This window comes from Ailuropoda melanoleuca, chromosome 11 (assembly GCF_002007445.2).
Source record: "Ailuropoda melanoleuca isolate Jingjing chromosome 11, ASM200744v2, whole genome shotgun sequence".
NCBI classification, from domain to species: Eukaryota; Metazoa; Chordata; class Mammalia; order Carnivora; family Ursidae; genus Ailuropoda; species Ailuropoda melanoleuca.
In genome coordinates this window covers 103,929,803-103,946,788 of record NC_048228.1, presented here as the reverse complement: position 1 = coordinate 103,946,788, position 16,986 = coordinate 103,929,803, and the positions used below count along the sequence as shown (strand labels likewise).

The following is a 16,986-nucleotide window of genomic DNA, read 5'->3' as shown; positions in this document are numbered from 1 at the left end:
TTTACACAGGCAAGAACTCCGGTAAAATCCCCGCTGCTTAGGCCACTTGGTATCCACTTCTCAGAGAACCCAGAGTGACACAGTGACTCACACACTGAAGTGTGAGCTCCGTGGAGAAGCACTGAGCCTTCCATGGGGATAAGCTGGACCAGAAGGAAGACAGACATTTCCAACCAGGCAGCATCTCCGTGTCCTCCCCACGGCCCTCTGAGGCAGGGCCAGTACGACAGAATGGCATGGAAGGATCTTCATGATCCCCAAGAGATCTGCATGACTCTGAGGCCGTGGTTGGGCCCAGGGAGCTCGTGGCCTCTAGGGGAGCTTGTCTCCTTCACCTTCTCAGCCAGGACCTACTTGATCTACCACGAATGTTTGTTGATCGGCTGATTTCAGCCACATGATTATAATCCCTGCACCGGATGTTGCTACACGTTTTCGCACATCACTAAGCAGTCTCACATCCGTGATCTCATCTGATCATCCTCCTGGGCTCTGGAGATAAGCACTGTGTTCCTCCCATTTCACAGGGTGGGAAAACTGAGTCCAGGTCCAAGACAATGGGCAACTCGCCTGGGCTCACAGCTACCATGCAGGGAAGCAGGGGCGGCACCAGCCCGGCTGCCCCTCCAACCACCCGTGTCCCACAGCGCGGCACTAAGACACATGGGCGCCTTCCAGAGAGCCGGGGAGCATCAAAACAGCAGCAGCGAGGTTACCACGTACACAAAGAAAAGAAAAGCACGTAAACTGAATGGCTGACACCAGTGCGTCTCTGAAGGAGAGAAGTGACTTGGCTGAGCTAAATTTTGACAAACACCTGGAGTGGAAGGTGTTTGCTGAAATCTGCATGTTGTCTAATTCCAGCTTCAGAAAGGAAGGTATGCTCGCAGAGAGGAAGACAAGCTCCAGAGCCGTCTAGAAGGCAGAAGAGACAATGCGCAGTGGTGAGAGGGGAAAGAAGAGGGTGCTGAGTGGTAGGGACCCCGTGCCTGGAGCCCTTCCTGAAATCTTCAATATCACCTTGAAATGCTCTAGTGATGTGGGGTGCGTGCTTGCTGCTATGGTGTTTGAGGAAACCAAAGCAGGGGCTGAAGTTCAAGTTGGGGTGTTTATGATGTGAGACAGAGCAACATGAAAGCAAGCTGGTGCCCACAACACTTCAGGGCCCAGAAATGCTCAGGATTTCCAAGACATACTGAAGAGGGCTTGGACCTTCCCTGTGCCAGAAAACTGGGGCTCCAGACAATTCCTCCTGCTCTCAGGGAGCAGAGACCCCCAGCAGACTCAGGGCTGCGCAAAATCAACCCCAACCACAGACACAATACAGAAAGCATCCCCTCCTTGGCTGGAACCCTTGATAATTCTCTCAATTTAAAGGAAGTCAGTCCCACTCTCTAGCATGAAGCGTATGAGCAATTTCAAGATGTGCCTTTCTGCTCTGGGCGCTCAGGGTGGTTTCTGAGCTGTGTTTTCTTGCCCCTTTGGACCCTTGGGCATTTTGTAGGAAGGCACCTGGCCCTCTGCTTGGCAGCCAGCCCATGAACAGGCTCTCTAACTGGGGCAAAGGGAGCCCTGAGAGACAATTACTCCAGGGATACCGGGGGCAGGGGGCCGGCACTCAGAGGTCACTCATCCCATAAATATGAGGACAGAGCACTGATGGAGGAGGGCTTGGTCTTCCAAGAGCAGGTAACTGTGCTGGCAGAGGAAGGGATACAACCCCCGAGGGACTGTGTTTCCTCCTCCTTCTGCCAAGTCCCTCTGCCAGGTTCAGGAGATGGTGCCGTCTTCTAGTTGGCAGGTGTGAGCCAAGGGCACTGGAGCTGCCCCCCTCGTCACCTCCAGGGGGACACGGTGTGCCAAGAATTCCCAGGTAAGAGTGGGCCCAGAAGGGGCTGGCCACCCCAGGGCTTCCTTCCCAGGCACATGGCTTTGTTTTGCGGGGATACCAAGTGGGGGGTAGGAGGCTGCAGGGCACATGAGACGTCCTCCCTTATCAGGAGCCCACCCAGCGCAAAGCACAGCTTTGTCACAAAATTGCCATCTCCACCTATGCCTGCTTCTTCCCCCGCTGCCCTCCTGTTTCTACTATTTCTATGCTTTTGTGATCACACGGATTTATTTAATGTTCTATTTCCCCCACAACAGAGCATTACGTCCTAAGGTTGCCTTCATAATGCTACATAATTATTAAACATGTGAATCAAGTTGGGGGATAGAGTTTTCCGTTCTGAAGACAGATACACAATTCCTTAACCTCTCTCATGTAAAAGATGCATACGTGGAGGTGAAGCTGGGTGAAAATATAGGAAATCGTAATATCGCGGAGGAAATTTTCTGGGCCTTAAGTGCAGCAACGAAGGAGCCAACTATGTTTTCCTGATATACTTGTCCATATGCACATGCTGTGTGTTACAATTACAAAGACACACACACGTGCACGCAGGCGCACACACACACACAAGGCAGCACACTGCATTTTAATGACTTCGGGTTTGGAGAGAGGCAAATGGAGTCTGAACCTCATTTCTGTCTCTGGCTGTGGGGCCCCAGTGAGCTGTTCAAGCTCTGAATGTGGGTCCCTCCCTGGGGCCTCTGGCGTCCCGAAGACTTGTGGTGGCCGGGGGCTGCGAAACCAGAGCGTCTGGCAGGTCAGAGGCACTCAACAAGTTCCAGTAATAGAAGGGTGTGTTGGGGGGGAAAAATCTTTAAAAGCTTTGTGCACAAAGACCTTTCACCCAATTACTAATAGAAAAATAAAAACAATCAGAACGCCCAGCAATTTTGAGCCTGTACGTTAAAAAAAAAATGTTCGAACTATATTTAAAAGTAAGACAGAGTCATAGTGGAGACTTCACTGAGTTTCCGTCCTTAACTGAGTTTGCTGTGCTGTTGTTTCTGCGATAAATCATCACAAACCAGGTGCTTGAAACAGCACGAAGTTTTAGGTGATAGGTCAGAAGTCCACAGCGGGTCTCATGGGGCTAAAACCGAGCTGTGCTGTGATCTTTCTGGAAGCTCTGGGGGAGAAGCCACCAGCCGGCTGTTTCCAGCCTTGAGAGCTGCCCTGTCCTGTACCTGCAGGGCTTCCTTGGTCTCCCTCTGACTCTGACACCTGCTTCCATGGCCACACGTCCTTCTCTGACCCTCTCCCTTCTTCCTCTTTCGCTTACAAGGAGCTTTGTGACAACACTGGGTCCATCCAGACAATCCAAGACAACTGTCCCCCTCAAGATCCTTAAGTTAGTCACATCCACAAAGTCCCTTGTGCCACGTAAGGTGTGATTCACAGGTTCTGAGGTTTAGGATGTGGCCAGATTCGGGGACCATTATTCTTCCAGTCACACGTGACAACATAAAAACAGTAATAAGGAGACATGCTTTGGACACAAGATGCGGGCTGGGGATAAAAGCAGCCTAGTGTATGAATCCGCGAGATGACTGTCATGTAAACATGATGGAAATGTGATGGAAAAGGACAGAAAATATCTGGTGTGAATGACAGATTGGTAAGAGGGCTGAAGATGTGGGTGATTTTTTCCCCTTCTAATATTAAACAAATTCTTTATTCCCAGAGCAAAAATATTCCCTCACTTTAGCCACAGAATCCCTTTCTTCAAAGGCAAGGTGATGCAGAAAGGGCAGAAGCAGATAATCCCCTTTACAGTTGACGAAGCCCTCCCCGCACACACACCGCTCTCCTTGAACTTGTCTACCTCGCCCTAAGGTAGGACATGGATTAGGAAACCAAGGCCTAGAGAAGGTTGGCGAGCAGGGCGCTGGGGCATCACTGAGCCTCATCTTCCAGCAGTTTTCACTGGCTCCTCCCATTCCTGCCCAGCGCTCAACACCTTTCGAAATGAGAGCTCCCCACCCCTGTAAGCAGCCTTTTCCATCCTTCCACCTCCTCTCTTGTGGGGCCTTGCTCTGTCTTCTCCCCTTTGGTTCTAACTCTATCACCCCGAATACAGCTGTTCTTTCTTCTCCTCAAAAACCTGTCAGTGTTGTGTCTTCTCTCCATGACACTGGACAGGCTGGAGGCAGACAGGATGGTGGCCCTCTTGGCCATGAGTCGGGAGGGATTTGGGAAGATGCTAGAACAGCAGGAAGAACAGGAGATGCTCACATCATGGTGAGTCCTTTAGGGCAGAGACCCGAGACCTCCAGGTTGTGCCTGATCTGGGGTTTCATCTTGCTCTGCCACGGCATGGAGGGTCCATGCAGGCCCGACAGCCCGGACCTCAGAGCTGACCCTCCATGGAATCCGTGTGCTCTTCTGGAGGGCAACTGTTGCAACAGTTTGGGAAAAGCTTGTGTTTTCAGCTCTGACATGAATTCATCTGCACATAGTTTCTTCTTGCCTTAATAAAAACCAGACCCCTAGTAACTGAGGTAGGGTACGTCACCCCTCGCACGAAAGAGAGTGAGGTCAGCCGCCTCCAACGAGGGCCATTATGGGGACCCACTTCCGTCTACCTGGCATGTGACCTTGCCTCCTGCATGTTGCTGGCCATCTCTGGACTGTGGCACAGCCCCTCCATCCAGATGGGGTCACTGAGGCCTACTATAGGTAAGGGGCACCATGACATTCCCTAAGGCACAAGGCATCCTTAGAAATGTAGTGAGATGCAGACGGCTGATTTTATCAGAAGGTGGTAGCCAGTCCTCACAGGGTGGGAGTAGGACAGCTATGGAAGTTCAGGAACGACAGATAAAGGCAGTTCCCACTCATGTCAGGGCTTAGCTGAGTGGGTTCTGGTAGTTCATTTCCAGGGTCATTCAGCCTCACCTTTAAGTATCATACGGCTGTTACCACAGCACCGTGTGGAAGGAGCCCCAAGTCATCAGCCTTCAGAGCACCCAAAATGTCCCAGTCTGGTTGGTCCGACTGGTCCCGGCCCACAGTCCTTTGGGTGCTTCTTTGTCAGCTGTGGCAGAACGTGCCGGGGGTCAGCCACTGCTACTAATACTTCTCCCCGCTGGGGAGCACCCCTCTCTGTGGCTACGGTGCATTAAGGAGAGACATTTCCCAGGCTCCCTGGCTGTTAGGAGAGGCCCCATGATCACGTTCTGAAGAGTGTGTGAGCCTTCAAGGAGACATCTCGAGTAGACAGGACAGTCATCCCTCCCTCTCACCCTCCTGCTCCTGGTTGGAACGCAGCTGTGACAGCAGCCACTTTGGACCAGCCACTTTGGACCATGAGGCAGCCTTCTGAGGATGGCAGATGGAGAGATTAAAAGGAACGAGGTCCTGACACCACGGAGAATCCTAAGAGCCACAGACTGCCCACCTTCAACATTTTCTTATGTGAGAGAGAAATAAACATCTATTTCGTCTAACACACTATCACTTGGGTTTTCTGTCGTAAGGGGGTGGACCTGAATCTTGACACATACACCTTTCACTCCTTCTGGGGATGGGCATCTATGCCTCTTCCTCTCTTGCCTATATCTTTTTCTTGAAGCTCTCCTCCCCTGGACCCTGTAATTCTAGTAGAGATGTCAGTCAAACCTCATGGCCCCCTATCCCCCAACAACCAGACTGGACGGTAACCTGGACTGGCCAGTCAAGGAATTCTAACTCCCAGGACAGCCACTGATTCAAGGATGGCCATGTGACCTAAGAAGGGCCAATTAGAGTTCCTTCCTTCAGGGGTTGAAATATATGCTATGTGAAAGGGAATCTGTGCCTTCCTAAAACAGTGTTATAAAGTCAGAGCCACTCAGGACTATCTTGAAGCTAAGTGGAGAAAGCATGTCTAAGAATAAGCCAGTGAATCCTAAGAATGTTTAGGATTTTTTGAGAGAGAGAGACAGTACCTTCATGGCTTGGTTTTAGCTCCTGGATCCCATGTACCTGAAGGAAATCCAGTCCTTTCACTCTCTATCATGAGGAAGAGCACTTGATTCTTTGCTCCTGATAGGACTTTCCTCCTGGAAGGCATTTCATTAGCATGTCACTCACTCCGTCTCTGCCCACCCCTTACTCACTCTTCCCCAAGAGATGAGAACACACTGGGCTAACTGGTAAGTTGGGGAGAAAAATGGCCTGGTTCCTCTCTCTCATTTGGGGATCTATCTGGCTGGAGAAGCACACACTCTCTCTTCTTCTGTGTTCTCAGTGTTTCAGGGCAGGCCTGCCCAGGAGCCCATGAATGGGTACTCAGCTCTGTTCGCAGGTACCATCGTATGAGGCTCTCCTGGCCATCAGACCTAAAGCCAATTGACCAACGAGTCTTTGTCACTGAAAGTGACATTTTATCCCATCTCCTCCATTCCTGCATCCATCTTTCCATTGCTGTCAAACTTTGGCCAGAAAGTGGGGTGTTACTTTTTGGTAACCCCAAATACCACTCACAGAGACATGACCCTTTGGCTTAGGCTGCAGTGTCTGTCTCTTACAACCCAAAGAGTCCTGCTCAATGCCACCTTTCTGACCCCGTGTCTGGAGCATTGCCCTATCACACGCCTATGCCAATATTTCATTTCTATCAATTAAATATCCCCCCTTTCTCATAGTGGAAGCTTGGGCCCTTTTCCCTATTTTTAAGCACTGGGGGATTCTCCTCAACTGACAAGAGGGCCACCGATAAATGAGACCCAGCCAGGACTATGAAGTGGGGGTAGGACACGGTGGGAAAGCCTGCGACGGGGCTGTGGTGTGGATGGGTTGCACTGATGGCCCTGATTCGTGACCTCCCTAACGTGGGACCTTTGCTCTGTAACTGTGCACCCCCTCCCACGCTGACTGTGCACCTGACCATGTGCGTTACTTTGGCCAACAGGATTTTAGCTGATTTGAAGCTTAAAAAACCGCTTGTTTTCCACTTCCTCTGTGGGACCTCTGTGCTCACTGTGAGAATACGCCTGAGTTGCCTGCAGGAGGAAGAGCACAAGGCCCAGAGTTGAGGCCGGCCTAGATCAGCCAGCGGACCGCCAGACATGCCAGAGAACTTCGGCTAAGACAAGCAGCACTGCAAAGGCAAGACCTATCAAGATGAACAGAAGTTCAGTGCCGACCCACAGACTTGGGGATAATAAAGGCTATTGTCTTCAGCCAATGAGTTTCAAGGTGGTTTAATAGGCAGCGTTATGATGGCGATAGCTGACTGCTGCAGGGCCCCTGTCCCCCAAATTACCAACAGAGCAGACAAAGCGTATCTCCCATAGTGCCAAACAAGGTGCTGGGTAAGAAAGCGTGTTTTGTTTATGCTCGGAGGTTCCAGAGCAAGACAGTCAGTGTTCATATACCAGTGCCACCACTTGCTGGCTTTGTGCCCTTGGTCAAGTTATCCCTTCCTCAGTTGTTTGTTTTAAAATGGGAACAATAATGTGACCTACTTTCCATGATTGAGAGGCTGTAATGGTCTAATACGTGAGAAGTGCTTAGAATGATATAATTCTCAGTACGGATGAGCTATTCATGAGTACACCCATCCCTCTTACCCTTCCCCTCACGTCCTGGAGGGCTGGAATGCCAGTCTAGTGCTCCCCTCTCTCCCCATCACTTGGCAGAGTGCCCAGCACAGTAAATATCCATTGTTTGCTGAACGCCTGGAGTGAAACTCCGTTTTTGTTAGCACACATACAAATTTCAAAATTCTCTTTCAATCGAAGGCCAACAACATCTTCGTTCTTTGTATAAAGCACGCATGTAATATTTATCATTTTTTACAACTGCACTTCTCCCTCACTCCCTCCTGTGCCGTGAAACAAACCTTTCTCACTGTCAAGCATTTACGCGCACTGCCCATTCCAACTGTACTGAACGGATGCATTTCCCAAGAGTTCCTGCTGATGAAGCAGCAGGGATGGAACTGGAGGATTCACTACCTTCCGCTGAGCCATAACCTGGCTACTTTTGGGACTCGGATCCCCTCAGCTCTTGCTCAGCCACATTAGTTTTGCTCCAGAGCCTCCCCCATCTGACAATCGGCCTCCTTCTCTGCAGCCTGACTTCTGGCTGGTTTGCCTCCCCACGGGCCCCGTGAAAAGTCCCCTGGAACACCACCCACTGTTGTCCCTTTGTGTGCGAGTGGGAGGGGAGGAAACTCTCCTCTGGTTCCAGTCCTTCTCTTGAAGCTTGCGGCTGTCAGACAGGGGAAGGCTGCTAACCAGGGTCCCCTGGAGGGGCACAGGGTGCAGGTCCCCCACTGCTATGCTCTTGAAAATGTCATGCATTCGGGCTCTCTGCTGAAGAATCTACATAGCTCCCATCATATTTTTAAAGGCCTTCAGAAACCGAAACCCAAGAACCACAGCCTTGGTCAGGTCACCTCAGCTTAAGCCTCAGTTATTTTGTGCAAACAGCGGAGGTAATGAGAATGTTCTCTGATTCCACGTCTTTACAGGAATGTTGTAAATGAGAAAATGGATCCCGACCATACACTGCTAAGCAAATAAGGGCAATTACAAATATCCCATTTGTTAATTCAGAAAGAACTTGCGTTGTTTGGATTTTAAAAATGTTGCACAAATTTAACTAAAGACTATATAATTCTCAATTTTTTTCTCAGATGTGGACATTAGTGAAATTTAGATCAGAGGATAGAATATGGATAAGAAAATGGACAGAGTTCTCAGAATAATGACAGCAAATGCTACTATGAATCTCATATGCATCATCTAATTTCATCATTATAACAAGCCCAGAGGGAGGTTTCTATCATTTCCTTCTACGGATGAGGGTCCCGAGGCTCGGGAAGGTCAGAATAAGGTGAGGCGCAGAGCTGGGCATGTGAAGGCAGCACTGGTTCATCCAGGCCCTCCTGAAAACGGGCGTGCTGTCAGCGGTCTCCTTTTACAAGAAGAATGCGTTGTTCACTCCACATTGTCTCTGGGCAAAATGGGTGACATTTCAGAGGGAACAGATGCTCCCTGTAGGAATGTTCTGAATGCTTTGCCTATGACCCAGCAGCTGGCCATTCAGGGGATTTAAGGAAAGTGCCTTAGACCCATCCCCAGCTCAACGTGGGCGTTGAGCTAAGAAATTAGGCTCATGTTTTTTTGTTGTTGGGACCACCCGAGGGGCGGCAATGGGCACCTGGGTCTTATCCTGCTCTGCCCTGGCTTTTCCAGGCTCCCTGTGTGATCTGTGTCCCCACTGCAGGCTGTTGGGAAAATAAAGTAATACAGGGTATCCAAAGGCACCCAGCACAGCGCCTGCAGAGAGGAATGGCTCCAGGTCCCAGCGTGCCCTGCGGTGTTGACCCCGTGAAGAGGCTGGAGCTGTGTGGGAAAGGCCATGGGTCCCTACCTTTCTCGGCTCCCGCCTGGTCATGCTTCTCAAAGAGCAGGTAGCGCGGGCTCTCAGGAAGAAAGGGCAGGCTCACCAGCTGGACCAAGGCGGGGACAGCAATCACTCCAAACAGGTATGGCCAGGTGCTCTCCTGAAGGGAGAAAGAGGAGGCCGATGAATGGATGTGGCCTCCAGTCATCCTGATGGGGCTGGGCCCTGGGCCAAACACCGTCAGCCCTCTGCAGAAGTCCCTCCTGCAGTGTGATTCCTGCCAACACAGGCTGAGCAAGGGGACGGACACAGGTCTGGCAGCAGCCCCACGTGTATGGCCTTCCCCGTGCATGAGGTCGGTCAGCTCTCAGAGCCACCTGTGACGTGGTGACCTGTGCGGCTCAGCGGCGCCAAGGCCACTCAGGGATATCAGGGCTGGCTGATGCCATGAGCCCTGAGGGCATCATGGTGAGCCTCCCTGGTTGTGTGGCCTTGGAAACCATGCTTATGGCCCCTGGAAATCCCCATCTCTTCACCTGAGGGATGGGGACAGCCCCAGCCACCTCGCAGGCTATCCTGAGAGTGCAATTGGATAGTGCTTGAGCTGTGGGGCCTGGCATACAGCAGACTCACGGAAGAAACTACTGTTTTCATGGGGGCACCCCCAGACGCCTCCGAGGCCCACAAGATGCGGTCCATCTTGGTCCTGTCAGAGGACATACAAGGACGGCGGCTAGAGCTTCCCTCGATCCTGCAGGTGAGTGTGGTGGGCCTGGGGCACAGCTGGCCCTTAGGCGGGGGATTCTTTCCTGTCCTGGGCGGAGCAAGCAGGGCCGTTTGGGCTACCTCAAGCAGCAGCCGTGTCCTTAGGGCCGCTCCCACGCGGCGGGAGCTGTTCCTATGCTGCTCAGAGCAGAATTCTCCTTGAGCTGCTTTTTTGAAAACCCAGGTTTACAAATGAAGCTCTCACTGTGCCTCTGGGAGAAGAGAATGCCAACGGGAGGCAGTTTTAATGGGGAGAAAGCAAAACGCTCAATGCCAAATTCTTGACATGTTTTATTTCCTCAAAAAGCGAAAAGAGGCCCGCAAGGAGGCACGTTCAGACCTGAAAAGCCTTCACACAATGAGCTGTTGGGCCGAGGCTCAGGTGGCTTCAGGTCGGGTTCTGAGCACCCTCGGGGGCAGAACTTCCCTCTAGCGTTCTCCCAGGGCTGGCTCCCTAAGGAGGCCCTTGAGGCCAGAGACCCCAGAAATTCCCAGTTCCCAGATGGTTAGAGGGTCGAGCAGGCAGGGGCCCCTGAAGCACAGAGTGGGCCAACTGGCTCATGGAAGGGCAATGACCAGGTCCTGATTTTCAAGGGACCTTCGATCCTACTTCCTTTTCTGTGTAGAACAGTAATTTATATTCACAAAACTCCTCTGAAGTGACTGCTGTGCTGGAAGGACCCAGCCAGGCCGACACCAGCTTGGGGTTTGGTGGAGAACTCCGTGTGAAAGAAGGGGGTGCTGGGAGTGGAAGGCAGACTGGTGGCTGCTGGGGAGGGAGCGAGGACAGGGACAGTGACTGCCCCCCAGCAATGGGCTTCCTTTCTGGAGGTGATCACAATATTTGGGATTAGAAAAGAGCCATGATCGGGGCGCCTGGGTGGCACAAGCGGTTAAGCGTCTGCCTTCGGCTCAGGGCTTGATCCCGGCGTTGTGGGATCGAGCCCCACATCAGGCTCCTCTGCTATGAGCCTGCTTCTTCCNCTTGTTCTTTCTTTGAGTTTACCTGCTGCCTCAGTAAGAGCAAAAGAGAAAGCTGGGGGGGGGAAAGACAAGGGATTTAACCCAATTAAGCTCCTACTATGTGCCAGGCATGGTGTGAGCTTGTCACACAATTGTGTCATTTCACCTCCCGGCAGCCAGAGAGGCCGGAGCTGTTGCTGCACGTTCCAGATGTGGAGACAGAAAAGCCCACGCCGAGGCCGGCCAGCCAGTAGCTGCGCAGATGGGAAGCAAGCCAGCTCCTCCCACAGCATCTTAATAGAGGGGCGCTTCCAGGGGTGAGAGCCTTGGAGCTGCCAAAGGGTGGAAGGAGGAGAGGAGCTGGAAGGGCAGTCCTGGAGTAGGAGCAGTATGTACGACTGAGGCCTGACCTGCCCAGGCTCCCTGGGAAACAAGCACCGTGGCAAGAATGCAGGGCCAGGGGATGCCAGAGACCCGGGAACTGGGGTGGAGGCTGGTCGGGGCGGCTTTGCTGCCATTCCATGGCACGTGGACGTGGCTCCGAGGACTACCGGGAGCTGGGGAAGGCTCTGCACACCTTCCCCTTCCTTGAATTGACAGTCCATCATTTCTGGTCTCATGGTGTCAGTGAGCACAGTGAGTGGATTTCTGTTATTACTGACAAGCCAAGTCTACGTCACAGCCTGTGACCTGTGAGGTCGTAAATGCAAGGACATGTGGAATCTTTCCGAAGGACATCACGCTGGTGGCTGTGGTCTGGTCTCCACCTCTGGAGAAAAGTGGATACTACTGACCTCAGGGTGGGCCACCCCTAGCTTAGGATGCTAGCGTGTCTGGACCAGGAAAGGAGAATGGCAGCAATGTCCAGAGTAGAGCTTGGGGGACAATTTATCCAGGAGGAGCTGAGCTTAGCCAACAGTGGCGTTCATGCATTTGGTTCCTATAAAATCCCAAATCCCACAGCTGTCTGGATTTGAATCCTGCCTCTATCCTCCGCTCTCTGTGGCCTTGGGCAATCTAACTGCTTATGCTCAGTCTTCCTGTCTGTAAAATGGGGATAACCCTAATGCCTGTTCACGGGTTGTCAGGAGCGTTACCTGAGTTGCGTGTATCGTATGGAGCGCTCAGCAGGACCCCGCACACTGTAAGCATTCAACAGGACAGAGGGCTTTCTATTACCAACCGTGGTGAGAAGCATGTTATATAGGTTATGTCCTTGAATCTCCACAATAGCCCTGAGGTGCAGACCATTATCACACTCGTGTTTCAGACATACTCACTGCCTCACAGAGGGGTCACCGGGTTCATTGAGGCCACAATTCGGTCACGGAGGCATGACTGAGCATCAGGTCTTGGACCTGAGAACCTGAGTTCTGATCCGTGGAGCCTGACCGCAGGGGCCTCACCGACCAGGGAGGGGTCACGAGGGCACCAGACAAGGATCTGAGTTTCTTCCATTGCCTCGGGCCAAAGACTCCTCAGGGGCCCTCCACGGTGCTCCTGGGCGTTGGTCCCAGCACAGAGCCAAGGACTCAACATTTTGTACCACAGTGGAGACTTCTTGCCTCCTGCAGGCGGAGACCGTGCCCAGCACAGGGCATCTGCGGGAGGAACGTGCGAGTGTGGGAAGGGGCTTTTGTACACACTGGTCGCCCTCACACACAGCCCTTGGCAACTGCAGAGGTTAGCCTCTAGCTTTCGTCTTTAGGAGCTGTTCACCACCGAAGGTGTGTTCTAAAGAACACGCACTCCTCGCCTACCACGGGACCCGGAGGTGCTACGGAGTGTCAATCTCGGATGAGTCTCTCTAACGCTGATTAGAGCCTCCTATGTTCGGGAAAGCATGAGGTCAGGGCTCTTAAACCTGCTTATTTTACTCAGGAGGAAAGAAATATGCATCATCTTGTCAGGATGATTTTCAACTCCCTCTCAGGTAAGGGGAGTGGGTCGCACCATAACGCAATTACCTTGTTCTTGAATCTGCNTCAGGGTGATTTTCAACTCCCTCTCAGGTAAGGGGAGTGGGTCGCACCATAACGCAATTACCTTGTTCTTGAATCTGCAAGGTTTCCTTTATAAAATGGACTTCTGGGTCCCACTCCCCCCAAGCTGTCGATGACTTCAGGCCTTTCCATAAATGCTATCCTCCTGGACTGCGGTGAGACAGCACAAAATCTTAAGTAGAGTTGGAACCGCTGATCTAAGCCCAAGTCAGGTAGTTAGGAAGGACGTCACCGTGTGCCTCCACCCCCAGACAAGCGGGACAGGGGAGGGGATGCTGGTCAGCACTCAGGCCACCGGCTCGGGGCTGCTGGAGACGAGAAGGTGAAGAAGGGGGCCTGCCTCACAAAGCCAACGGGGGGACGAGATGAAGTATTTTTCTATCCATCACAATTAGGATGTAATTATAGTAACAGCTGAATGTTTGTCGAGCACTGAACAGGCCAAGCTCTATGCTCAGTGCCCCACAAACACAACTCATGTTAAATACACACAGTTCATGATGCCATCAAAAAGTACAACCATGGTTTTTGTCTCCTACATTCCTTTAACATTTAGTTGGTGGGGGTACTCCTCTCTGCCCCGTGCCACAGCCTCAATCATAGGACACAGTCTCAGGGTCACAATTTGAAAACAATAACCAAAATCAACCTGACTGAATGGCAAATTTTCCGTCCCCCCGTCCAAGCCTGCTTTGGACTTGGAGCCACAGTGGAAAGAATGGGGGGGGGTAGAGGGAGGAGGGGGGCTTCTCATTTCTCTCCCTCTCTTCGCTGCAGCTTCCGGCCAGCGTCCGACTCCTCCAGCCCACCCCCAGGACCACCCCCTCCCCCTGGAGTTCCTCTGATCTGGGAGTTTGCATCGCTTCTATTTTTTAAAGACTTTATTTGTTTATTTGAGAGAGAGAGCACGAGCAGGAGGAGGGGCAGAGGAAGAGGGAGAGGCAGACTCCCCGCTGAGCAGGGAGCCCCATGCAGGTCTCAATCCATCAGGACCTGAGCTGAAGGAAGATGCTTAGCTGACTGAGCCACCCAGGTGTCCCTGCATCTCTTCTAAAGACTCATGTCCCCTGCAGCCCCAGAGAATCCAGGGACAAGGCTACCGTGTACCGTGTACTGCTGTGAAAGCCACACCCGGTAATGCTACTGAAATCCAGCCCACTCCAATCTCCACGCCCAGGGCCCACAGAGTAGGTTTATTAATTGTGCTTTTTATTTTCCGTATTTTACAATGCTTTGGCATCTGGGGTCCTTACTGATGCTGCAGAGACTGCCCTTCCCAGGGGTGGCTGAGTCTGGTCCTAGTAAACAACCTGCCCGAGAGCATGCCTTCCACATGCAAATGAACCGGAGCCCACACCCCCAGTGACCTCCTTTATCCAACTGTCACACATAAGCGGATATTCCTCCCACCCTACATTCCCCAGTGGTCAGGTACCAGACAGCTAGACGGCCCCACAGCCCAGTGCTGGCCTGAAATCATTCAAACTATGCAGTCCTAAACTTGTTCAAGCTTGTCTCCCCTGCCTTGCCCATTCCTGATGATGAAACCAAAATAAAGGCTCTAGGCCTTGCTCTCCCCTCCCTCCTTCCGTTTCCTGAGAGACCCCGGTGCTTGCTCTCATGGCCTTGCATGGGGTGGCATTAACCCTGTGCTTGGGAACCATGAATAATGAAGCCTTCTTTCAAAAAGGAGTGTTTCCAAGTCTGTCACCTCAGCNCTCCCCTCCCTCCTTCCGTTTCCTGAGAGACCCTGGTGCTTGCTCTCATGGCCTTGCATGGGGTGGCATTAGCCCTGTGCTTGGGAACCATGAATAATGAAGCCTTCTTTCAAAAAGGAGTGTTTCCAAGTCTGTCACCTCAGCATAAGCATGCCTAACTAAAGCCAGTCCCAGGTACATTTCAGAAGGGCTGGGCCATTCCCCACCAAACCCCAGGCAGGGCACCACACATGTTCTTGCTGTGGGCCACCATTGCTCTCTGAGCCCCAGGCCCTGCCTTCCAGGCCACCTCTCCTGGTTCTCCTCCAGCTTCCTTGAGCACCCCAGGCATGTGAGCCCAGCCCTCCTTCCGTTCATCACCAATGTTTCCCCAGGGCTGTGGGTCTTAAATTCAGCTGCACATAGGAATGGCTTGGAGAGTTTTAAAAACTGCTGATGCTCATTGTCTCCCCCACTTAGAGATTTGGGGTTCTCCGGTCTGGGAGCATGGCCTGGGTGCCAGGCTGTTTATGCTCTCCAGGTGGCCCCAGGGGCAGTGAGAGCCTAGGGCCTCCCCTCCACCTGCAGGGGATGGTGGTGCAGGGCCCAGAACTGATCATCCCTGAGCTGCCAGGAGTGTTGTTGGCTGTGGGACCATGGCTGGGTCTCCCCGAGACGTGCCCTTGGAGGATGCTTTTTCCACCAAGGCTGCCCACCCCTCCCCAGGAGCAACCTGCATCCAGGGGATGGCTGATGTGGGGGCACAAAGGCCTGCCTCTCCTCCTCTGTCTGAAAATGGGACAATTGGAGACGCCTCCCTGGTCCAGAGGGAGGCCAAAATCTCTGCATGACTGAGGCAGCTCACCGTTCCCCTCTGCTGTTACCTCCCTTACTCCCTGGCAGGTACTGAGCTGAGCACTGGTCCCAATCAACTTGCTGCTCACCAGCCTCCATCTCAGGGTCTCTTTGCTGGGCAGCCCCACCTAGGACACACCTGTGGGCCCAGCCTCCAAATGCCCACGTCCAGCCTTCACCTCTGCCTGGGGCTCCTCTCAATTCCAGGTGCCCGGGGGCAGCTCCACTGATAACTCTTGGTTCTGTATCTGAGCAGGGGGTCTCTCACCTCCCAGCCCACCCAGGCCTGTCCCTCAATTACCACCTGTCCTGCAACCCACTTCGGAAACCTAGTGTCTGCATGCCTGCCATTGACCCTCAGCCCTCCCACTGCCTTCTGACTGGCTGCCTGCCCTGCTATGGCCCCACTGGCTGTTTCTCAATCTTTCTCTCATGAATCTCCTCCCCTTGTCTCTTGCTAGTACTGGCCTTAGGGGACCTTTTTCCCACGGGTCGCCTGGATTCCTGCAGCAGCATCTCGACTGTCCCCAAATCTTCCATATTCTGTTCCATCCCTCACAGCCTGAGCGATCCTTGGAAAGCGGATGTGATCTAAACCACTTCTCTAAGACTTTTCAGGGCTCCCCGTTGCCCTGGAGGTCGAGCCCAACTCTCTTAGCCAGGGGTAGAGAGCCCTGCCCTATCAGAACCCTGCTGCGATGCCAGCCTTGCTACGGGCTGGGCAGCGGCCCAGGCGCCTCTGCTCTGGCCCTGCCCACCTGATCTGTGAGCCTCCCTGACTCTGTGAGCAGATGCCACGCCCTTGCAGGCGCTGCTTCCTCTCCGGGAAATGCCTGCCCCCTACCTACCCAGCACCCACCTCTCCTTCCAAGTTTAGCCTTCCCACCCATGGATAACATCTCCACCAGGTACTGACTTCCATTAAAACACTCATTACCTCGTGTAGCAATGTATAGCTTTCTGGGTGCGTCTCCCTGACTAGACTGAGCTCCCCGGGGCCATCCCCCTGCCGCGTTCCTTGGCCTGTGTCCAGTTAAAGCTTGCTGACTGAGTGCACGCTGGCTAAGAGGAGGGGCAGCGATGCTGCTGCTGGAGATGGAACGGTGAAATAACACACACCCCTGCTTTCAAAGTACTTGATTATTTTTGATGCTCCATCTTCCCAAGTGGTATCCTATTAAAAGGCCGAACTACCATAAAAATCTTCCCCTCTGAGATACTATTACAATTTCCAGTCTATAAAAGAGAAAACCGAGGCCCATGGGTACCTGGGTGGCTCAGTCAGTTAGGAGTCTGCCTTCGTCTTGGGGTCCTGGGCTGGAGACCCGCGTTGGCCTGCACGCTCAGCAGGGAGTCTGACTCTCCCTCTCCCTCTGCTCCTCCCCCTGCTCATGCTCTCTCTTGCTCTCAAACAAGTCAAATCTTTTTTAAAAAATCAAGTCTATAAATAAATAAATACATAAATAAATAGAAG

General features: G+C 52.6%; 1 protein-coding gene across 6 annotated transcripts in view; it reads right to left on the bottom strand.

Annotated features, from left to right (window-relative positions):
- Nucleotides 1-16,986, bottom strand: part of SLC2A9 (solute carrier family 2 member 9) — a 188,879-nt gene that overhangs the window by 113,314 nt on the left and 58,579 nt on the right. For 5 of the 6 annotated variants that reach the window (XM_034672126.1, XM_034672127.1, XM_034672128.1 and 2 more), the window contains exon 5: nucleotides 9,257-9,389. The exons of the other annotated variant lie outside the window; for it this stretch is intronic. In XM_034672126.1, coding sequence (XP_034528017.1) covers nucleotides 9,257-9,389 — 133 coding nt within the window. The remainder of the gene's footprint in view (nucleotides 1-9,256; nucleotides 9,390-16,986) is intronic. 6 annotated transcript variants of the gene reach the window in all.